This window comes from Gadus chalcogrammus, chromosome 15 (genome assembly GCF_026213295.1).
Source record: "Gadus chalcogrammus isolate NIFS_2021 chromosome 15, NIFS_Gcha_1.0, whole genome shotgun sequence".
In the NCBI taxonomy this organism is placed as follows: domain Eukaryota; kingdom Metazoa; phylum Chordata; class Actinopteri; order Gadiformes; family Gadidae; genus Gadus; species Gadus chalcogrammus.
Window position 1 is genome coordinate 17,352,065 of NC_079426.1, and position 23,709 is coordinate 17,375,773.

General features: G+C 48.1%; 1 protein-coding gene across 1 annotated transcript in view; it reads right to left on the minus strand.

The window, feature by feature from the left end:
- Nucleotides 1-23,709, minus strand: part of LOC130404138 (protein bicaudal C homolog 1-B-like) — a 55,406-nt gene that overhangs the window by 2,082 nt on the left and 29,615 nt on the right. The window contains exons 5-20 of the mRNA XM_056608758.1: nt 23,304-23,462; nt 21,408-21,461; nt 16,126-16,308; nt 13,659-13,910; nt 11,476-11,607; nt 10,015-10,237; nt 8,001-8,156; nt 7,549-7,736; nt 7,140-7,281; nt 5,566-5,719; nt 4,801-4,960; nt 4,154-4,193; nt 3,862-4,016; nt 2,962-3,121; nt 1,564-1,727; nt 597-696 (exon numbers count right to left, since the gene is read on the minus strand). Of these exons, the coding sequence (XP_056464733.1) occupies nt 597-696; nt 1,564-1,727; nt 2,962-3,121; nt 3,862-4,016; nt 4,154-4,193; nt 4,801-4,960; nt 5,566-5,719; nt 7,140-7,281; nt 7,549-7,736; nt 8,001-8,156; nt 10,015-10,237; nt 11,476-11,607; nt 13,659-13,910; nt 16,126-16,308; nt 21,408-21,461; nt 23,304-23,462 (2,422 nt within the window). The remainder of the gene's footprint in view (nt 1-596; nt 697-1,563; nt 1,728-2,961; nt 3,122-3,861; nt 4,017-4,153; nt 4,194-4,800; nt 4,961-5,565; nt 5,720-7,139; nt 7,282-7,548; nt 7,737-8,000; nt 8,157-10,014; nt 10,238-11,475; nt 11,608-13,658; nt 13,911-16,125; nt 16,309-21,407; nt 21,462-23,303; nt 23,463-23,709) is intronic.

The following is a 23,709-nucleotide window of genomic DNA, read 5'->3' on the forward strand; positions in this document are numbered from 1 at the left end:
ATCGCTCTTCATCCGCTCGAGAGGGTGAGAAATAACTGCTGCGTGTTCCCTTGGATGTCTTCAGGGTAATATCTGTTATCGTTCTGGTACTGTTCTCCTGCTCGAGGTTAAAAGGACAAAATACCTTTGCATTGTCTTTCCTAGCGGTGGGCCGTGATCACAGTGTGCCTTGTTTGAGCAAGGGTTCAGGGCAGTGGGTGTTTGGGTTGGTTTCACAGACAGGTTTCACTTGAACTTTTGGTTAGGGTTGACTGCAACAAAAAAAAGGCAGCCAATAACAATAAAAAAGAAAGAAAAATCCTGTTAGCCAATTTTGTCTGGCGAGGCCGAGCCGTTCAGCTCCAGCCCACATAAACCTTTATCAGAGCAGAACCGTAACGACAGCCAGCACTGCTACACTCCCAGACCATGGTTTGTTTGTGCGTGGGAGAGACAGGAAAACAGTCAGAAAGTGAATGAGAGCAAGAGAGTTGAGGCCGGCAACAGGTCCTTTAATAACTTATAGCACGACATGCCTTGACTTATTTATGATGATCCCTAAAGGAAACTACTATGATCATGAATAACGCATGCAGTACTAAATTCTCATCGGGTACCTGAGATGGCAAGGAGCATTTTCCTGCGGGCACCAAATGTGGTGATGCCCAGTTCCTTCAAGTCCTGGTCCGTAAGGGTCAGGAACGTCTGGAGGTCAATCTGCCAGGGTCACAGAGCACAGTTACCCTTGGTTACCGTGCCTACAGTACATAAACTAAAGCATCAACAGGACTAAAGGTCACAGTGTTAAGTCCATGGTTCTGACAACAGGATATTGAAGGGGCAGATGTGCTGTCCTCTGTTAACACATGTGTAGGGAAAGTAAGTCCACATGCACGCAGACCAAAACTCAAACTTGAACATTGATGTTACTAAGGCTTAGCCAATTGCTTAAGCTGGTGTGAGTGGCCAAGAACAATCACAATGTGGAGTGTTGTGTCATGAGACCAATAAGGTATTTCATATGACCATAGAGGTACAAGTGTGCCACAGAATGAATGGTTGAATGAATGTTTAATCATTCTCAAGGCTGGATGCTCTGGGATTAACATTGTGCTTATTTTTCCATTCACTTCAGCGTGCCCACTGTAAGATACGGTCACTCCCAAGTTCGTTTTTGCTGTTTTATTCTGTATCATGTGACCCCAGGGGTGCTATGTGCACTGCACAATACCGTCCAGCTGCAAGTCTAAAAAATAAGATTTTTTCTTAAGCCCAATATTAAACCGGGAATGCAAACCTGCACATTGGCCTTTAAGGATGGACCGGAAATAGGAAATATTGACCATCAATGACATCTATCATTGATCATCATGTGTACAGTACCTCAGTCTCTAAAAGTCATTACTTTCCTTAGATCGTTTACATAATTCTACCAGTTAAATATACGCACAAACATATTTCATTTCCATTGTGTACTTTTCACTCTTTCCATTCGTTGCTAAGTAACACGATGCCAGGCGTTGTGTGCGAGTGTGTGTGAGTGAGTGCATGCGTGTGTGTGTGCGCGTGCGTGCTGCACCGCACCTCCTGCTGCTGGAAGACGTCGGTGTACTTCCCCAGGCCCAGCTTGCTGAAGAGCTCGGGCAGGTCCGAGCCCTTCAGGGAGGAGCCCAGGCTGCAGCCGTTGCTGCCCGTCACCGATGACATGCAGTCCATGTAGCTGCTGCTGCTCAGGTAATGCTCAACGGCTGGGGACAAACACAGAGCGTCAGCCGTCAATACTGGGGTCCGGGTTCGAAAAACCCCCCAACGTCCGCAGGCTACCCGCATAAAGGCTCACTGGAGCAAGTTGTGCAAGAGGTGTAAAAGTCGCTGTCAGTTGCTTTGAATAAAAGTCGCTAAAAACAAAAGAATGGATTCAATAAATACATTCAAATCATTTAAGATGAACACGTAAAAACATTTCAAACTAAATTCCAGAAAGTTGCTTGACAAGTTTTGTCTAGTGCAGATTAGTTGCAGTCTTTTGTTTGCTGAACTGTGAATGGTCCAGATTGGGTTTCTCCACATAGGATATTGGACATGACTTCTCAAGATGAAGTGGAATACAAACAGAGAATAAATTGCAATAGGGAGCACATAAAGACACAATAAAGTACATTTATTGTTTTGGAGTAAACTATCTTGAGGGAATAGTCATAACATTAGTCATATGTTTCAGTTCTTAATAATAAATAGTCAATTATTATTTCAAGCAAGATTGAAAATGTCTCTTTATTATGTTAGGGTTATTTAGCTGGAAGTATGTTTTCCGTGGAAAACACCTCCCAAATGAAGCAGTTTGTTGAAATGGTTACCAGATGCAGAGTCCGAAGCATAACCCAAAACAGTGTGAGTGTAAACTACAACACTACAACAAAAAACGCCTAGTTGAAAGGAGTTGCTGGCATTTTTGAAGCCATTTAACGGACTAGCCAAGCCGATGTCAATGCAATTTTACAAACATGTGTTTAGTTTGTGTAATTACACAATGGTATTTCTAAGTTTTGGCCTACCTACCTGCCATCAAACTCGCGCCATTCTACCTTGGCTCTGCATACTTGTTTATGATCACAGCAACCTCAGCCCAGTTCTGCGTCTAACAGTGTAACGTTTTGCCATTAGCAGCCTCTAGTGGCTTTGAGTTGCAGTCTGAACCCTTTCATGCTTCTGAATGATCTCAGGAGTCACGTTCTGTACCACAGAAACCCAAAGTTTTCTGCTTCAGGCATGTCCTCGAACCAGGTCGTGCTGTGATGTATTTTACAAACATAGAAAAAAATAAAATCAAAACCACAGCTTTTGCCTTATGCCACATTAAATCACATCCTTTGCGACAACGCTAGCAAAAGTGGACAAGAACAAATCCGTTTGTCACAAATAATTCCTAGTACCGTACTTCAGATCCGTTCTTAAAAGGGACAGAGTCTGGGTTCAACCAACCGGATTTGTTCTGCTTCCTCTTGGGGCTGCCCACGGGCGGGGGGAACTCGGGGTGCTCGGGGAGACCATTGAGGCCGTTCCTGTCACGCCAGTTGTCCGAGTCGCTGCCGTTCCCGATGCCTTCCCTGCTGTTGGAGCGCGACAGGGACAGCGGCGATCCCTGAGGGGTCAGGGGTCACAAGTTGATGTCGCAATGGGTATGGATGCACCACATGCATGTACGCAAAGACACACATACACAAAGACACACACATACACACACACACGCAAAGACACACGCACGCAAAGACACCCATACGCAAAGACACACACACACGCAAAGACACACAGAGTTGCAGACCATTGGAGAAGAGGCTAAGAAGAAGCATTGGAAAAATATAGAGATGAATGGCAGAAGTGGCAGAGAAAACTGGCATAATTGTGAATTTGCCATTTCCTTTCAATTGGCAGTTGGGCATGACAAAGAAGAGAACTCTATCTAATACGCCAATTTGTAGTATAGGAGAGAACTGCCTAACAAGAATTTTTAGAAAAACATTGACTGTATCCGTGAAGACATTTCCGGAGAAGTCAGACCTTTGGCGTCATTGACCCAGGATATGAGTTCTCCTTTGGCCCCCATCGGAATAATTACAGAAACGGTTCACCTTTCTTTCTTTTTTTTCTGAAACTGAATTGATTTAGCAGACTACGATTCTTCCGACTTTAAGCAACTGTCTTATAAGAGGGACCAGTAGCAATGCAAAGGAGCATAGTTGTGACAACAGTACGTTAAAAATTATTCATGCCATACAATAGCCACGGATATAAATCTAAAGCACGATGTGCAAAAAACGCAAGATGAATAGCCATGTTGCGCAGGGCGCACATCCAAGCCAGGAGGACGGGTGAAGTGCGTACCTCGAAGGTGGTGCTCATGCTGGGCTTGTAGGGCACATGGTTTGCCCTGCGCAGCTCCTTGATGGTCTCCGCCGGCATGGACTTGGAGAAGCCAAGGCCGCTCCACGTGTTGGTGGGCGTCCGCACCTCCGTCACCACTGGCTTCTTCAACATGGCTGAGGTCAAACACACACACACACACAAACACACACACACACACAAGGGCTAGGACACGAGGCCTCACCAAAAAGGTCACAATAATGGCCTATATTTCCCCAATAATGCCATATTGTTTTTATTTATCATCACTTACCTTTGGTGGCCAACAGTTTCTTCTGTTCATAGTCGAAGGCCTAAAAAGATAGACAAATAATTTTGATGTCAATGGCCCAGTTTACAGAAACATTTTTTATCGCCTACAATTTTTGCATAGCAATGCAAAGAGATTAGCTCTGTCTAAACAGGCGGGGAAATTAACCCCCAGAGGGAGTTTAGTTTACTATAGATTGATGTAGCGGTTCTCGTCACATCTGTCAGTCTACTTGACAGGCTGGTACGGTATCTTTCTCTCTGTCACAGAGACAGAGATACACACACAAAACGAGAGACACAATGTCTGTCAGACGGACACTATCAAAGAGACACAGACACGGTCAGGCTGGGTCAGTGTGAGCGGGGGTCCCTCAGGCTGGGTCAGTGTGAGCGGGGGTCCCTCAGGCTGGGTCAGTGTGAGCGGGGGTCCCTCAGGCTGGGTCAGTGTGAGCGGGGGTCCCTCAGGCTGGGTCAGTGTGAGCGGGGGTCCCTCAGGCTGGGTCAGTGTGAGCGGGGGTCCCTCAGGCTGGGTCAGTGTGAGCGGGGGTCCCTCAGGCTGGGTCAGTGTGAGCGGGGGTCCCTCAGGCTGGGTCAGTGTGAGCGGGGGTCCCTCAGGCTGGGTCAGTGTGAGCGGGGGTCCCTCCTCACCTGCATGTTGGCGTAGGCGGCCTGGGGGGACAGTCTGATCCTGTCCCTCTCGTTCTGCTGGGCGGCCCGCTCCGCCGCCCGCTCGCTGCCCGGCGCCCTCTTGTCCGCCACAGGACTGTCCGAGGAACTGGACTCTGTGTCCGACAGCAGGCAGTCAGAGCTGTAGCGAAGGGGAGGGGCATAACGGGGGGGGGGGGGGGGTCCGCACATTAGCTTGGACAAGTTTCTCGAGCAGGAGCAAACATGGATAAGCATCAGGCAAGCTACTGCGTACCGATGATACCCACTGATGCTACCCACTGACATTGGTTATTGGACTAAAACTAACAGAACTCTGTACTAGGGCCGTAAAGAGGTCATTGTTGGTTCGTACCTGTTCGCGCGGTTAACTAACAACTACAAAGAATTAGGTTTGATCAAGTCGGGGGGGGGTTCTTAAATATTGTTAGGAGGAATTTTCATAACTGATGTTATCTATTTATTATACACACAGTGATGTTTAAAATCGTTAGATGTCGTCTTATGAAGTTAGTCGTTGTTTATTTGCTTGCTTGCCAACGTCACAACTTTTATAACTAAAATGCATTTATATCTACAGCATATTTATGCATGTATAAGCATATATCCAGACAATGTTGCACTGAAGTATCTTGTATAATCGTTCATATATTAAGAGCCTTGATTGGAAACCTTTAAGTGTTTCCAATCCCTGGCAGAGATTGTACACAGGCTTGTGTTACTGTTGGCTGCTGATGGTGAACATACTGTAAGTGAGAGTTTTTGGTTCCCTGCAGTAGCTCCACAGCTTGCCGTTTCCCTGACGACGTCTTACAGGAAGCCAGCATCTGTTTTAGCTCATTCCCATTCGCCGAGTGGGAGGGACTTCTGGGCATGCCCACTTCAACAAACGTGTCGGAGCCTACGGGAAAACATGCAAATGAACACGTAAAATAAAATTTTATTCTGTCCTGTTTGATTAATTTAACATGTTTTCTGAGAACTGTAACATTACCGTAAAAACACGTTGGATACACAGTTCCTTAATATCCTTTGTGCATCGCCTCATTTTTGTTCAATGAACTAACTGTTTAGGGAACAGCGGGAACTGTCTGTTCCCGATGCAAGCAGCTCCCTGCATCGAAGGGTTGCCTGCATGAGTCTGTGACATCGCATAACCCACATCACTCAAAACGTCTCAAGGTGGCAGAGGGGTTAATTAAAAACTAAATTACCGCTCTACCTTATTCGGTCCGGACCTTATGTAATTAAAATCATGTGCACGTGCGGCTCTATTGGAACATGCGTGCCTGCGTGTGTGTGAGTGTGAGTGAGTGTGCATGTGTGTCAAGAGTTCCATGTGTGCATGTTGAAGTGCCTTTCATTGGGCAGCATGTGTTGCATGGGGGCTGCCAAATAATATGATGTCAGTCAAGCTAACGATGCTCCCAGGGGTGGGTCTCTCTCCCGCCCCCTCTCCCTCTCTGCCTCTCAATAGTACATAGCTGAGCTGTCGGCCCGGTCCAAACCCTACTCTGGGACACAGGAGGAGGTCCGGGGTGTGAGGGAGGGAGGGAGGGAGGGAGGGAGGGAGGGAGGGGCGAGGAAACCTGACTTGGACAAGCCGTGCTAGGGGAGAGCCGTATCGGAAAAACACGCAGAGAAAAGTGAGACGCGTGAGAGCAAAGGTTTCACAGGGGGAGTAGGAAACCGCATGCGCAAAGAGCGGGAGGAAATGAAGGCTCCTCTGTTTTTTTCATGGCTGAGCCGCAGGTTCACCGGGGCAGTGAACACGTCGTGGTGCTCCATCCCAACAAACACCACTGGCACTTTCAAAATGCCTGGCCTGCAAGTATCGGGAAATATGAATGCATTCATTCAAGGAGGGTTTTATATTATATTTCCTCTGAGTGGGTATGGAGTTACATGCATCTCAAGCTGGGAGGGGGCGTAGTGCAGAGTCTGCAGGTCTCACACTGTGAAGTAAGGTGAAAAGCATGTCTGAGAGAGTATTGACTTATCCATTACTGGGTGTAAAGCAGTCCCAGGTCTGCTTGTCAGTGGGGGTGAATCACAGTCAGGTGTATAATAAATTCTGCGTTAGATATTACAGCTTTAACCCTGCCCGGTGAAAGGTGTGTTTCTGCCAAAGGCATTCCACCCGTAAAGGTTATTGCAACAAAGTCGTATTTGACTTGCAGTTAAACCCGTGCACACATATAAAGGTGTGACTAAAGTATTAAAGGCCAACATCTAAGCTGTTTGGCTGTGCGGGCGGAAATGAATAGTTTATCTTCCACTACAGTCTACTGCACTGGGCTCTCAGGTGTGGGTGAGTGTACCTTCATCCTGGTTGGACTTGCTGGAGAGCGGTTCTGACGGGTTGTGTCCGCTGGCCTCCTGCACAGAGTCACACTGGGACGGACTCAACACTGTGTCCCCTAGCGAAGCGCTGGACATCCTTCCATACACAGAGCTGGGATGCTGGACATACACGCACATGCAAAGCACACGGGTGTATCGATTATTATTGTACGATTTCACAGAGTGACTGTACTAAAGTCTAACTGTTTAAATCAAACACACACACACACACACACACACACACACACACACACACACACACACACACACACACACACACACACACACACACACACACACACACACACACACACACACACACACACACACACACACACAAAATCAAAGGGAGTGCTTGATGAGATAAAAACAGCAACGGTTGTCTACCTTGACGTGGCCGTTGAGAGAGCAGGGGCCCTTGGAGCAGTCCGGGACCCCGTTGGACTGCTTGTCTATGGGGGCCAGGCCGGGGGGAGGGGAGGGGGTGTTCTGGGTGTAGCCCTGCACCCCGGAGAGCAGGATGCTGCTCAGGGTGGCCTGGGTGGCGGGGTGCAGCAGCAGCTGAGATGAGAAACCTGCAGCAGACGGCAACCAGGTTGAGCAACCAGCAACTTTATGAATCGCATCGAACACATCAACTTACTGCAGATCGTCTGGATTTCGGTCAATTCCTTGCAAAATATTTTGCGTGGGCTGAAATATTTCCTGTCCTTTCCTAATAACCCAGATCAAATCAGTTGAAAACGTATATTCTAATTTTTGTTTATCCTCCCATGAATTGAGCTTATCGGGTTCCATTTCAAAGTAAAAGCCCCGTGTTTGGGCTGAGAGCGGTGAACCTTGGGAGCCGGTGAGGGAGCTGGGCCAGAGCGAGGCGGCGTTGCTGGGCGTGCTGGCGGACTGCAGGGGACCCATGGAGGCGTTCAGGCCGTTGAGCACCGAGTTGGGAGCGGCCGATGAGTTCATGGAGTGGCTCACCGCGGCGCCCAACAGACCTGAGGTTCAGAGAAGAAGAGTTAACCCATACACTCCTCCACTGCACATTAACATACTCCCAGAGAAAAAAAAATATTAAACAAGTGCCTTGCCAGGCCTGAATGCCAGAATCGTATCGACATCAAAAAGAGTATCAGTAAGAGAGGAATAATCATTTTTTCCCTGGAAAACACCCAAGGCTGCCGGTGCAAGGGCACGCATTCTGTTTCCTGGTGAGCCGACCCCGGCCGTGCTATCGAGTGCAGAGAACACAAACAGTTGAAAACAGAAGAGACGAAGTAGGAGTATGTCTGTGGCTTTAACAAGGGGCTAGTTTGGCTCCAAGAATAAGGCGAAAAGGGATTCTCCTGGCAGAAGGAGCCTGTAATCGGTGTAAGAAAAGCATGTAGCAATTACTACAATCCAGGAAGTGGCTGAGCACGACCATCCAAGGGCCCCCGGGTTAGCGATAGCTACACCTATTAGCTTAGTTCCCTAAATATAGACAACACCAGTTGTTTCTTGTTAAAAATATCTATATTCAATTAATATGTTTCGCGCTTTACAGTCTAGTTTCACAATCAAGTGTGAACCCCAACAATGGGTGTGGAGAAAGCAGTGGAAAGACACTGGCAAAACAGATTTGTAACACAAATCTGTGAGACTAGGCAGCCACAGCGCCAGCGAACTGGCTTCTTAGGGAAGACCGTTGGCACCGTTTACTTGACCCGTCACAGACCGCCCTGGAACAGGCAAGTGTGCGCGTCCTCATTCTGTCACTCCCCGGTGACATGCTACAGGACTGCGCATTTAATTGTTCATGGAAGCACAGGGCCGGTCGCTTCTCCGCATCACACCAAAGCGATGTTCGCTGAAGTGAAGGCTCGTAGCGGACTCCTTAAAGCCACAGGCCTGACCCTCAAACAATGAGCTAGTTGTCCTCAGGGCTGCATAGGATGTAGGAGATTCACACTAACATGGGCCAGCATTACCAAACTAAAACTAGAACTTTAAAACCAACATGAGATTAAATTAAATTAGTTAGTGATTGACAGTGAGTATGAATCCCCGAGGCACAACACTGGGCCTCTGTGCCTGGCTGGCTGCTTTGTGCTTGCGGTTAGGCTGACGGAACAACAAACTCCTACACATTCCCCCCGTTGGGTTTCTCACTCCCCCTGTGATTCATGATGCATCTGAAGCCAATGAAAGGGATTGTTGATGTTATTATTCTCTGATGGTCGGGCCGGTCCATCAAGTGCACGTGAAGGGGGGAACAAAAAAAAGTGGACTCCAAAGTGTCGCAGTTAACTCAGGTTGTGGACCACTCCCATATGAAGCGTTTAAATCTACTTTACTGCTGGGGTCTTGATTCGCTGACAATGATTAATGGGGGAAAACCGCAACGTATTACCATGGACATTTCTTATTATGTGGTTCCATTGACATGAATATATGGTGTAGGTCAATTTTCTACAGTACACCGTAAAGATCACTGAAAGTCTTTCCATAAAAATTGCAGTAAAGCACTTAAAGGGGCAGTATGCTGATTTAAAATATTGAGCCTATACAGTATGGGTGGTGGGAAAGAGTTTTCAAATGACAGTTTTACTTTCCAACATTATTTGTATTAATTACAATGAGTTTCAATGGGTGCCACCAATGGGGACATTTTGCATCACTCTGCTACGTCGTCGGTTGACGGAAAAACTTGATACTATACACAGTGTATCTTTTACCCATTTCTCTGTAATGGGAATTTGTTATGAAACCGCAAGTAATTGCAATGTTTTTTTTTTTTTTTGTGCACCAAATTACACTTAAGAGGTTGGTTTTCCAGAATCATTCAGCCAATATAACAAAACAACATGAAATTACCCAGAGTGCTTAGCCCCAGGCCAGCTGAGGTCAGGATTTCCAGGCCCACAGGGCAGATGATGGAGGGGCCGTTGCTGTTGGAGGAAGAGGAGGAGGACGAAGAGGGGGACACGGCCACGGACGTGGAAGACGAGGACACCCCGCTGTTCTCCAGGCCCAGGAGAAACTTTCGGGCTTCGTACATGTTCCCCGCGTTCCTCTCCACGCTCTTGACGATGACCGACTGCAACGCGGACCGACGGACACGGGAGAAAGGGGAACCGTGATTGGAGGAGAGGAAAACGGTACTCATGTGGTGCAGAGGAGGGCAGCAGAAGTGGAAGATAGTGAAATATATGGAGACGAACACAGAGAGGAGGGCTGGGTGGGGGGGGAGGGTTCGGGAAAAGGGAAAGAGCGATGAGCTGAGTAGATGTTTTTAGGCGTTTTTTTTTTAGGATAGGTTGAGAATTGAAGAATGGAAGGGATTCAAGCACTGGGAGCAAGGGAGATGGGAGTTGTTTGGAATGGCAGAACACTAAAGGCAAGGCACACAAAGGCAGGATGATAAGAGAGGGATTTCTTGATCCAGCGAGGAACAGATCTCATCGCTCAACGATTACACTGAAATGATCCCGGTTGCCCAACTCCAGATGCAAATATCAACCCTATAAAGGATAAAGACTGAGCCCCAGCTCAAAAAACAAAACAATTTCTCATGTATTTCCAGCTTAGCGAAACTCTGTTCAAATGTAATTTCTATAAATAAAACCATAACAAAAACCATACCCAGGACAGTGTGCCAGGCCTTGGCCCAAATGTTTCCCAGGCCCTCCCGCCCTCCACTCTGTACATCTATCTCCCTCCCTCTACACACTACCGTCCTGAGAAGCGGCAGAAACATCGGAAAGTCTCCTGGATTACCGCTGTCACCTCGTTAAAATGTGTCAGTGGCAGGTTTTAGGAAGAGATCTGGGCAGGACCAGGGTTTACCCTGGCATGGGTGCACCAGGGACTGCTGGATCTGGGGACCGGCGCCAGCATAGAGGAGAGCTTGGCTCCATGCTCCCACCTTATTCATTAGTAGTTGAAGCTATTCTCCAACCCCGGTTCAACCAAATCAAGAATAGATTCAACCAATATGACAAGGTCCCTGAATGCATGTGATCTTACAGCTCTGGGATGAAAAGGTTGTGAAAGTGGAAGGTATATCATCATATGAAATTTATATTATATTAAAACCGAGTCTTGTATCGTATATTCTACATACTGTACTTCTGACAGATAAACGTCATATAATACGGATGCATTAACTGTCTGTGTCGATACTCTATCTATGAGACTACAGCCAGGAGGTTAACGGAATCAGACACCTTCAGCAGCACAACCTCAACAGATGGAAAAGAGAGTCGGTGAGTGGGTGAGTGAGTGGGTGAGTGAGTGGGTGGGTGTGTGCGTGCGTGCATGAGTGAGTGAGTGTACCTTGCTGGGCTGTTTGGGTTTGGGCTTGATGCTGATGAAGACGTCCAGCTGCTCCATCAGGGCTGTGATGCACTGGGGCTCCACCTCAATGTCCTCCTTAATGTCAAACATCAGCACCAGTGGCAGGCAGCCCTGGACACACACAGGAGAAAACACACACACACACACACACACACACACACACACACACACACACACACACACACACACACACACACACACACACACACACACACACACACACACACACACACACACACACACACACACACACAATGATTACAATAGTATGAGTGTGGACACTTTCACACACTACATCAGTAGTAAATCAGTTGTAGTGCACTATTTGCAAACCTTCACTCTGTGCACACTACTCAGTGTGCATAATAGACTTAAAGATTTACACAGAAACACACACACACTCGGTGCAGACAGGGGCCTGGGAAATTCCTCCAAGAGCAATCTGTTTTGTATGATCACTACCGCAAGCACCACAAACATCTGTATTTTGGGCAGACTCCTGGAAAGCGCTCCGATTGTGACTGTGTGTGTGTGTGTGTGTGTGTGTGTGTGTGTGTGTGTGTGTGTGTGTGTGTGTGTGTGTGTGTGTGTGTGTGTGTGTGTGTGTGTGTGTGTGTGTGTGTGTGTGTGTGTGTGTGTGTGATTAGCAGGGTATATGCCAGACTGGTACTGACTGGGTCCAGAGATTGGGGGTCTAATCTACATTCAGCTGACAGAGAAACAGAGGGAGGGAAGGAGGGAGGGAGGGAGGGAGGGTACTTTGCCTTATGGGCAGTAGTGTTTACCCTCCACATGTCAGACATGTCACTCAACTTTCTCCCCAACTCCCTCGAGCCCATGAGCCTCACGCACTCTCATCCACACTCTAAAGGCCTTTTTTCATTTACTCTCCTTGTTCTTCTCGCTTATAAATCAGGGTCCCCCTTTTTAAGGTTTTCCTTCCACACAGATATTTGCCCCCTAACCTCCATCCCGCCCCCCAGCCCCTTCTTGTGTGTCCGGCTCCCGAGCAGAACCGTTCTGTTTACTGAAATGACTCCATGCCCGCTTGTCTAAATGCTCTTCTTGGCCAAAGCCGCAGCACCGCAGACAAAGAGAAGACAGGCCTAACGGAATTACTTATCTGGGCATTATGGAGGGATGCAGAGCGAGCCAGCCGCGTTTATAGCCGCCCTGTTCTCCGGGCCCCAGCTCAGCAGAAAGCACAGGCCAACCATGATTAAGCGGTCGTCGTTTTTACACATCTCTGGAAAACCACAACTCTTGATTATAATTTAGTCCTCTAAATGGGGGAATGGGGAGCCTCAGCACTCAGCAGTCATGGGGGGAGGGGGGGGGGGGGAAATGGCTGCACCAGCAATTAAAGAAAAAATAGGCATCCAGAAATCCATATGGGAGGTCTCCCTAAAAACAAGCAGCACTGGCAGCCGAAGTAAAACCTTCAAATGCTAAATAAATCTATACGAGGAATAAAAGAGAGACCGCGACTATTTGACCGCGATCTGTCGAATCCATCGGTGGGGATGTGATACTCAACCACAGGCAAGCCTCAGCAACAATAATAAGTAACATCCATGTGGCGACTGGACACACACATACATACATCGTAGCTGATCCGGCATGGCGGCGTTTCGTAAGCGGCCGTCTCGGTCAAGGCCGTGGAGAAACCTTGAGGCGGGCGCTGGTTCGCTTCCCCCAAAGCCACGGCTAACTGCTCGCATGCCACGCCATCAATCGTGCATTCCACGCTGACGTTAGCATAACAATAGCGCCATTAAAGCCGCCGCACTCGGCGCGGCTCTGCTGGATGTGGCAGATAAGTTACCCCTAGTTTACTTCTTACTCCTGGTGGTGGAGCGCGGTTTGGGAGCCAATAGCCATTTCACCCCGCTAGCCACAAAACCCAAATGAGCCCTTATCGCTAAGCTAATACCGTCCACCCAAAAGGGATACCTATAAACAAAACCACCCTTTTTTCTGCTTCACACACACGAGGGCGCACAGACACACATGCTCATGCACAGACGGACCCCATCGCACCAACATGAACCCGCACAAATGACGCACGCACACAGAAACACACACACAGTGACTCACACCCAAAAATGCACTCTCAAACACAAACCCACACACACACACACACACACACACAGGGTATCTACCATGAGGTACTGGCGGGCCAGGCAGACTGACTCGATGGTGCCCTGGATGTAGACGGTGGACTTCTTCTGGGGGCTGTTGGGGTCGGGGAAGTGGATCTGGGCACCGGTCCTCTGGATGATGTGCTTGATGTTGCTGCCGTTGCGCCCCATCATGAAGAGGTGGTGCTGGGGGGCGATGTCCAGGTGCGTGCTGACCGAGATGGCGCTGGCCAGGCTGCCGGCCAGGTGCTCCAGCAGCAGAGCAGTGCCCCTCTAGGAGGAACAAATACAGATACATGATGTTAGTTCGTACAGCTTGCGTATGAATGATACCTGATGCCTCGCAAAAGCTCAAAGCAAAAAAAGAAAGAAAAAATATGTATTTGTGATTTTCTTCCCGCAACTAGATGAGGTTAAAGGCCCCAGCGTTATGAAACAGTTCTTGATAGATTTGCTTTTCACAGAGATACACAATGCATTCAGCCGGGGTTTTATAGGCCTTAGCTGTCACTTAACACAGACGTTTTGACAGCTCCATCAAAATAGTTTGGATGGTTTCTGCGGAGGCAACAGCACGGCCATGTGACTTTTCTAAATGTGCTTCGGGTCAACAATAGAAGTCTTCTGCATCCAGGAAAAAACACTGCGCTTGGCAGTTCCATCGGACATTCCGTCAACTAAAAAAACATAGAATTACGCACACCTTCTGGGTCATTCTTGTCCTTTAAGGACCACCAGAGCAAGCTTCACCTTGACAACCACTTTGGTAATATTTAACCTCTGGTGAACGCGGTTTCAATCCACAGCACACCTCTCTGGTGCCTCTGCGAGGAAACCGCGATGCAACGGCCATGGCAGCCGCGACTCTTCGGGCGGAGTTGGTCTGTCGACACGGCGGGGCCAGCAGCACGCAGCGTGCCAACGTGGTTTTGACAATCCTCAAGGTTCTGCACGGGTCTGCCAACACCGCACGACACGCCATGCATATTATTCCTCCAATCCCCTGCACCTCTTCCTGCTCCTCAACGACCCTTTGGACCGTCAGTGAACCCTGGGCCCCCCCCCGATTCCTCACAGCACAAAACCAAAGTCATGCATTTCTTGTATGGACGCACACATTCTGCACATATCCACACACACACCCACCTACACAAACCGACTTGGGCGTATGATGCCAACCCACGCGCATACTACACTTTTGCATTCACAAATACCAACACAAAGAGGGGAGAAAGAGAGCATTCTGCGGACACGGTAACACGGGAACATTACATCTTAAAACACATGGTTCATTTTTGAATGGGGCCGTGCAGTGTGAGGTTGGGCCTGTTGCATGCAAGCGTTTAGGAGTTATAGTCACAGGAATGCATGGCCAGGGCTCGGCTCCAGGGCTTTTAAATCACCACTCGACTCCAGACCCCGAGGAGAGGCCAGACTGTGTGTATGCTTTTCTCTCCACGCGCACAAAATGTGCAAGTGTGCAGTTCTGCATGCAAAGGCGCAGGTAGAGCGAGAGACTTTGTTTATTCTACTTTCCCCGAGAGAGAGAGAGAGAGAGAGAGAGAGAGAGAGAGAGAGAGAGAGAGAGAGAGAGAGAGAGAGAGAGAGAGAGAGAGAGAGAGAGAGAGAGATCTATGTTAAGATCACTGCACAGTATATGGTTCATTTTTTTTTTTCTTCCCCCGGTTTCCTTTTAGGGAGTTCATACCGATAGTCGTGCAGTCAGCGCGACCGCACGTCTCTCAGCACCCTCCAGTCCTGCTGGTGCCAGAAGGAATGAAACGTGCTGTGGTGGGTGGCTGGGCAGGGGTGGGGTGTGTGGGTGGGGCTGTGATGTATTCAGGGTCCGTTAGTGGGCCATACAGTGTGACCGTTGATCAAATCATTACAATAGCTTTGTTTTTGGGGTTTCTCTGTTGTGAGATATGCAGAGAGATATAGTCAGGAAACTATTGAGGCTCTTATTAAAACACACAGAAACACATTGTGTGTGTGTGTGTGTGTGTGTGTGTGTGTGTGTGTGTGTGTGTGTGTGTGTGTGTGTGTGTGTGTGTGTGTGTGTGTGTGTGTGCGCGTGTGCGTGTGCGCGTGTGCGTGTGCGCGTGTGCGTGTGTGCAAGTGTATAGAGCCCATACCTCTCTAAACCCACAGTCTCCCTGACGACCATCTTTAAGTATTAATGCCTGAACATAAATTGAACATAGACCCAGTAATCATTCACAGACCCGTTACGTGCTGTCATCAATGAATAATTCTAAGTCAACAGGTTTTACACTGTTACACTGAAACCACTGTTGGTGTTATGTTTCCTCAGACTTTGAACGGAAATCACGCCCAAAAAAAGAACAGCTTTATATGTATATGTAACACCATTTCGGGTGAAAAGCGATTTCCAGTGAAAACACTGGCAGGTGTCAGACGCAGGTCATGAGCGCGGCTGTAGGCGTCCCCCAGCCAGATAAAGACGGAGACGGACCAGCCCTCTCACCTTGACCGCCGTGGTGTTGTTCTGGGACCCCCGCACCACGCCGGAGGCCCCGTAGAGGCGGGTGGGCGGCTTGAAGGAGATGCTGAGGTTGTACGTCTGGGAGATGTGCTGCACGCTGGGTGAGCTCGGGTCGGGCTGCACGATGGCCGGCAGCTCGAAGGAGAGCACCAGAGGGAGCAGCTCCTGGGGACGAGAAACACGCTGGTCACAGGACAGACGGACGGACGGAGGGAGGGAGGGACGGACAGCAGGGAAGAAGGGGACTTAAAAGGGCCAAAGAAGAAGAGGCAAGGCAATTAAGGGGAATGTGGCGGGCTCGTGAAACTTGAATGTTGATCATGATTTAATTGACTGTTCACCCAGAGACATGGTCGGACAAACACAGGCGTCACTCGTAACACTAATGATGGGTCTGCTGCTTTTATGCGTAGACCTGTATAAATAGACGCCGCATTGACCGATCCTGGCAGTCGCTTCGATGCGTCAGCTGTATTCGAGAGGCCAAGACGGGCCTGTTCGTTTTTCTTTGGTCTTTATTATCCGTGTCGTGGATCACAAACCTTTGAATTAATACAACTTAATGAAATCGGTGGAGAAATGTAAACAATGTTATAGTGCTTTTTATCCAGATAAAACGCAGCTGCCCCTTCACTTGGGTTCGCTTTCAAGCCAGTTTTTGCATCTCCAATATGTGCGGCCACGTTGACAGACAACCCAATAGCTAATATGACTTAAGTACTGAGTAGTAGGGCTGTTAATCGAATTTCGATTTTTAGCGTCAAACGATCACAAAATTAACATGAGAGTTTTCGATAATTAATATTTTTTCAATTTTTTTAGAGAAAGTTTTTAGATAACAGCTGGATACATATCTGTACATTATTTTAGAATCGAAGATTTTCTTTTGGACCATTTTGTCTATTTTTAAGGGTGAAATGTCAAAGTTCTCAGTTACTTAAGTGTTTTTGAGAGACATAATCGAGCAGCCCTACTGAGTAGAACACTGAACTTATGAAGAAAGTTTAACACCCTCTGACACCTCTGAAAAGCAACCATCTTTACTGATCATAATGTCATTGTGGTCTTAACTTTGTCTGTGAGCAGTACTCACTAAAAAAAGTTAAACCTGCGATAACACCCCCGCCCTCCCCCCTCCATCGTGGCTGAGATGGATTTCCCTCCCTGCTGCATGTGTGGTATTAGCCTGGGCAGACTACAGTAGCGTCTATGTGTCTGATTGTGAGAGGCCATGAGTAACACCACTCTCACATGGAGTAGAAACACATGTCAAGACGTGCGGACGGAGAAGGGAGGTGGGGCCGACAAGAAGTGTAGGCGTAAGAGTATCTCCATACACACACACACACACACACGCACGCACGCACGCACACACACACACACACACACACACACACACACACACACACACACACACACACACACACACACACACACACACACACACACACACACACACACACACACACACACACACACACACACACACAGGGAGTGGCAGAAGTTGGCGTGTAAGCAGCGTCAGTTAGTTTGAATTGCTCCAGTGGTTGCAATCGATATGAGGTCATTCCCCGTGGAAGGGTGGACACACCCCCCTATGCTGACAACAATCACAGTGGATCAGAGCGGCACATTCTGGCATGGCTCTTCTGTTACTGTCGCCAACCATCTTTGTGCTGAAAACAACGTCATACTGAGTCACAGTGCTCATGATAAAATGTGGTGGTAAAGTCAATACACAGAAAAACGTTTGAAACCAAAAAAAATACTAATCAGACAAAGAACATCAGTTACTATATCTACTAAAATAGTTTTTGTCACTGAATTCACATAAACACAATGGATGTGTGAGCGAAGGCATTATATATGTACACATGAGGGGTAAGTCACCAATGATAACACCATGGACAAACAGAGCACACACACACACACACACACACACACACACACACACACACACACACACACACACACACACACACACACACACACACACACACACACACACACACACACACACACACACACACACACACACACACACACACACACACACACACACACACACACACAGGCCTATGGCCACAAGGGTTTTGGCCGCCATGAAGGGCAGGCAGCATGAATTGCACCGACCAAAGAAATGCTTCTCTGATCAGTCCCATATGTGCTCGGCCTTACATTTATATCTCCTTTCAGCCTTCGGACTCTGAGGGCTCCAGAAATGTAGGTCAGCGCTGAGGATAATGTGGGAAGGACAAGCGGAATAGCCTGCATTTAAAGCTCTGAACGAAGAATTGAGTGTAGTTAGGGTTGAAATTCCTTCCTATCAACCTCGAGGTTCAAATCTCTAGTTCCTGCAGTAAAGGCCCAGTAAGAACATGGCAAAACAGCAGAGGAATGACCACCTCAGCTCTAAACTACAACCGACCAATCACAGGGCATCAAAGCTCAACAATAAGCGGAACAATCACAGGCCATCACAACTCCACAACAACTGACCATTCACAGTCCACCAACAACATCGGACCAATCACAGCAAAGAGGCGGGGCTCTACTGTCTTCCCTTATAGAGATGGGCCATCCGCAAAGGATCGATATAGACTCAACCTTACAGGGAGATTTGCTGACATCTGTACTAGGGCATGTGGATAAGCCAAAACCAACCACCACTGATTCATGGAGCTTAATGGGGGGATGCAATGTGGAGCCCACCCAGGACATGCCACCCACTCTGGGTGACATATGTACAGTTAAAGCAAGCCAATGTTAAGATTTCATGTAGTAATCCTTTACACACATACAGTGACACTACAAAGCAGAATACATCATCTCTCAACAGTGAAATCGACTCCAGATCTCCAGCAGTAGAAGTTCATTTGTTCTGGTTTGACAGTGGTTAGAGATATTTCCAAAATATGCAGAGAGACTAACAAACATTTAACTACAGGATGAGGTTTCGACATTGTTTCTTCATGTACCAATACTCCAACCGTACTTCTCCTCAGATTCCGACATTTATTTCCTGTCATTTTAAGTCCACTAATCTTTATAACAGGGGGAAATCATTTGGAGCATCATTTGTGCATAGCTTTAGCGCATACTTTTATGCTTTCAAGAGTCATTACTATGACGTCTCCATCGTTATCTAAATATAGGCCTCACGCTCTCCACTTGGCGGGGAAACCCGTTCCATCGTATTCTATTTAGAAGTCGATTTGATGAAGCGCTTTTAATTCGATCACAGGGAGGCAGATGTGGAGCAGAGCACGCGAGGACAAAGCTGCTCAGCGCCGGTCTCTCTGACCTGCCCGCCGGCTCCCCTGTGTTTGGATAAGACGTCGTCGGCGAGCACGTAGCAGGGCAGAGCGTTGTGTTCCCCCAGACTAATCCACCTGCAACTGCAGCGGGCCCTCAGGCCTCTCCTCCAAGAACAACACTCTGGTGACCGCTCGGCCCGGGCCGAGCCAGCATCTGGAGACGGATGCACGCTTGGCGTGAGGGAGGTGGCACAGAGTGTGGAGTCCAGGCGGTACCGATGTGCAGCGGCAGCTTGATGGATAGGTGTAGAGTGGTCGGGGGCTGGGTTGCACTGATTGCCGCTGGATTCGTATATTATTTCACGATGAGGTAGCGTATTGATCTCCGGCCAAATGTGTGTGAATCATTCATTTTCGTCAAAAGAACAGACAGTTTGTATCAGTCTGGATCAAGTATGAAGCAATACACAAAGAATGGACCCAGTTAAAAAAAGAAAAAACAAGCATAAGGGGCTTCCTGGCAGTGGGCTGTTAGGCCTGGCGAGGAATAACACCAGACTCCAGTGAATGACCGGGCTCAGGGCAGGCATGTGTGTGTGTGCGTGAGTGCCAGTGTGTGTGTATGTGTGTGTCTGCAAGGAGCGGGAGAGAGAGAGAAGCCAGGTTGATGATGAGTGATCCTCTGCTTTGATCCACCTCGCTTGCCGCCTGACAGAGTGTACTTTGGAAGGCGGAGGGCTCTGTGTGGCTCCGAGCCGAATACATTCTGAAGCCCCATCGCACAAGTTCACTTCTTTTAGTTTCCTACTCCCCTCCTCCTCCCATCCCCTCTCACCAATTTGCCTCTTTCAGCAAAGAATTGTTAGCGTGAGGCCAGCAGTTCTGCGCTTGTGAAAACAGCCATTAGGGCCCGATTTACAAACCGAGTGCAGGTGCTACCAAAGGGCCTGTATTCCGGTTCTGTTCAGTTTGTTAGTTTGGATTAAGTCCTGTTTCCCCACTATCAGCAAAGGGGTTGTCTTTTTTTTTCCCTGCGTTGCGGCGCAGTTTTGTTCCGTCAACGTTCGCGCACACGGCGAAAAAATAAAGGGGGCCCCCCGCCCTCACTGTGGGGACCTGAGGGCCGCGGAGGTGGGGGCTTCCAGTCAGGGTCAGAGCCGGGCTTACAGGAGGACAGGGAGGGGGCTGCACAACGGCAGGGCCGAGGCCGAGAGAGGTGCTACAGCGTCACCATTGTTCTCCGGGCCGAGGAGATGAAAAAGCCGGAGTGGGGAGCGGGGCTTGTGGCCTGGAGCCGATCCCAAGAACACACCCGGGAATAGCACCAGCGAGGGGATCGGGGGCTGGATTTACGGACGATATAAAAATAATACGAAAGGGTCTGGGGGGGGCGGGGCTAAAGACAAACTAGGAAAACCGCAAGGCGTAGTTCTGGAGTTTAAAATGAGGGCACGGGGGAACAATCATCATAAAGACACAACAGGAAATAGGTGTCGTTATATTGGTGTGTGTGTGTGTGTGTGTGTGTGTGTGTGTGTGTGTGTGTGTGTGTGTGTGTGTGTGTGTGTGTGTGTGTGTGTGTGTGTGTGTGTGTGTGTGTGTGTGTGTGTGTGTGTGTGTGTGTGTGTGTGTGTGTGTGCGTGCGTGCGTGCGTGCGTGCGTGCGTGCGTGCGTGCGTGCGTGCGTGCGTGCGTGCGTGCGTGCGTGCGTGCGTGCGTGTGTATGCCCGCAAGGGTAGCTAAGTGTCAGCAGACCAGGTTGAACCTCCTGCCAGGTCGACCCGTTGGCTGCGCTGTGCGGATACAAACAGCTTCCTCTGCGTTGCCCTTTGCCACACCGACGTAACGTGGAGATTGAGACCAGCTGACGGCCCGACCCACTCACCCCTATCACGGGGAGGGGGGGGGGGGGGAACGGTTTTGAGGCAGATCAGAGACAGATGTGGAAAGCGGAGCCGACCCGCCACTGAGAGACAAATGAGGGATGTACAGGAGAACTCAGACTCACTCGTATCTTGGCCCTGGCTGCCTCCACTCCGCCCGGCTGGCCCGCGATGGACACCTGTTCACGGGGAGAAACCACAGGCATCAGCTACAAAGAAGCATAACCGAACAGGAAAATAAAGGAATGACAACAGCCATTAGAAACGGTTCAGAACATTGTGTAGAGCAAATATCGGTTCAATGTTTTCAAAGCTTGCAAGCATTGGGAAGAAGAAAAGCCAGTCAAAATAACTATTCATTATACAATAAAATTGAATTAATTTTGTTCTCATTACGTTTTAATGAATTGCCTTTCCCGTGTTTTTAACTTGATTATCCATTAAGAACCACAGACAGTGTTGGCCCAAACTGGATAAACATGGGTTGATAATGGTTTAACAAAATGGCCACCATAAATCCATTCCACAACACATCCAAGCAAGATAAGGGTTCCAATTCAAGTCATTACCATGGAAGTGTAAGAATAAGGGTTGTTCAAGTTGGATTTTATTGCCAGTAGAACAACCAATATAGTTTTTCTTTCATTCTCGAGGCTCTCCATCTGCCTCTCTTTAAACCCAGTAGCCTCTCACTGGGAAGGATAAAACAGATTGGCTCAAAATCAGCGGCTCAAGCCAGATTTAATCAGCGCCTCAGCAAAAATGAAGCCGCAGACTTCAGGGACCAGCTGGTATGAGAATGCATGATAAATAAACAAATGTAAATAAATATCATGACCATCACAATATCTGGTCCAGTGCCAGAACCCCCCTTGAACTCTGTGTTACCACGTAGAACTAGACTCACAACAAGCCAGCCGGAGGGACAGACAGACATTTGTCTAAAGTGTCCTTTAAAAGCATGACATTCAATTTGTCAATCTCAAAAGTTTCCGTACTGGTCCTGTACTCTGAACTGAATTCAAATAATTGATGAAGAGGCTCATGATGCATTCATGTAATGCGTTGAACCAATTCCCTTAAAAAAATATATAAAAGTAATAATAAAAAGTCATAGTATTCCTGCCCTGAACTTCCATGATGAAGTAGGAGGAACTGGAATTACTGTGTGCCCGCCTGGTCCACTAACAGGGCAGAACACTACCCTGTAAACTTAGTAGAAACAATGTTTTTGTTTTAAAGGTAGTTACAGAGGGTTTTTGCACCACATCTATAGCCAGTCAAGTTCAAATATAAACAAGCTTCATGACAATTGGCCAATAAAGAGAGTCAATTACATCAGTTCAAACCTATTACAACAGCTGCCTAACGAAATGGAAGGGCCTTCAGGCAAAGGTTAGGGAGAGACGATGCAAAACTGTGGTCCTAAAGGTTAAATAAATATTTTTCAATAAAAAGTTCCTTGTAGAACTCTCCTCCAATTAGTTTGCAAGTTATTAAAGACTATTTGTAAGCACTCAAGACGTAGCCTTTAAACGTCTTTGAGGCCCCATCCAACACATGACAGAGTTCATCTCCCTCATGGAGAGAGGGCATGGCGGGAACAGTCACACCACATTAAGATGTTTCCCTCGGCTCAGTAACAACATGCAGCAGGTGGGTGGACAGGAAGTGGTTGTATAAGTCCTCGCTGTGTAATACAGTGATGAGGCTTAGTGGTGGGTGGCTGGGACAACTCTGACCTTTGAATTAGCATGAAGTAATCTCCTTGACAAATTAAAGTTCACAGTTGTTGTTGCTTTAAGTGCACTTACAAGTTCAGCAAAAGTAATCGCAGTTGAACGATTATTAGTGTTTAGATTTGCAGGTATAAGCCGGCGATCGAACACATAATTCTAAATAATGCATTCGATCCCTTCCAATAACACATCAACAACAAGCCGATGTGTAGTTAGTGTGGGCTGCGTTGTTGTCAGTTTGCTCAGCCCACAATGAGTGGCCTGTGTGTGTGTGAAGCCCACCTGGTTGCTCTTCTCCGCCTGGTTGTTGCGGTTGGAGTCGGGGAAGTGGATGTGGCAGCCCGTCTCCTCCATCACCTTCTTGATGTTGTTCCCTCCCTTCCCGATGACGTGGGAGTGCTCCGTGTGGGATACGTCCATCTTCAGGGTGACCCTGTTGCTCTGTGTGCCGTGGGTGGGGAGACAGACAGCCAGGTCAAATAAAGGGGATGAAGGGGGAACAATCAACTTTGCTGTTTGCCTTATTATGGAAGCTGCACTGGGCGTTGTTATGTTATGATCAACGTCCTCCATCAACCGAATAAGCCACAATCATTCAATTGTTCATCTACCTCACTGACAGTCCAATGATGCAGTCTTAATTGAGGACACACTTCTGTGATGTTAGGCAAAGTAGGACTATTTAACT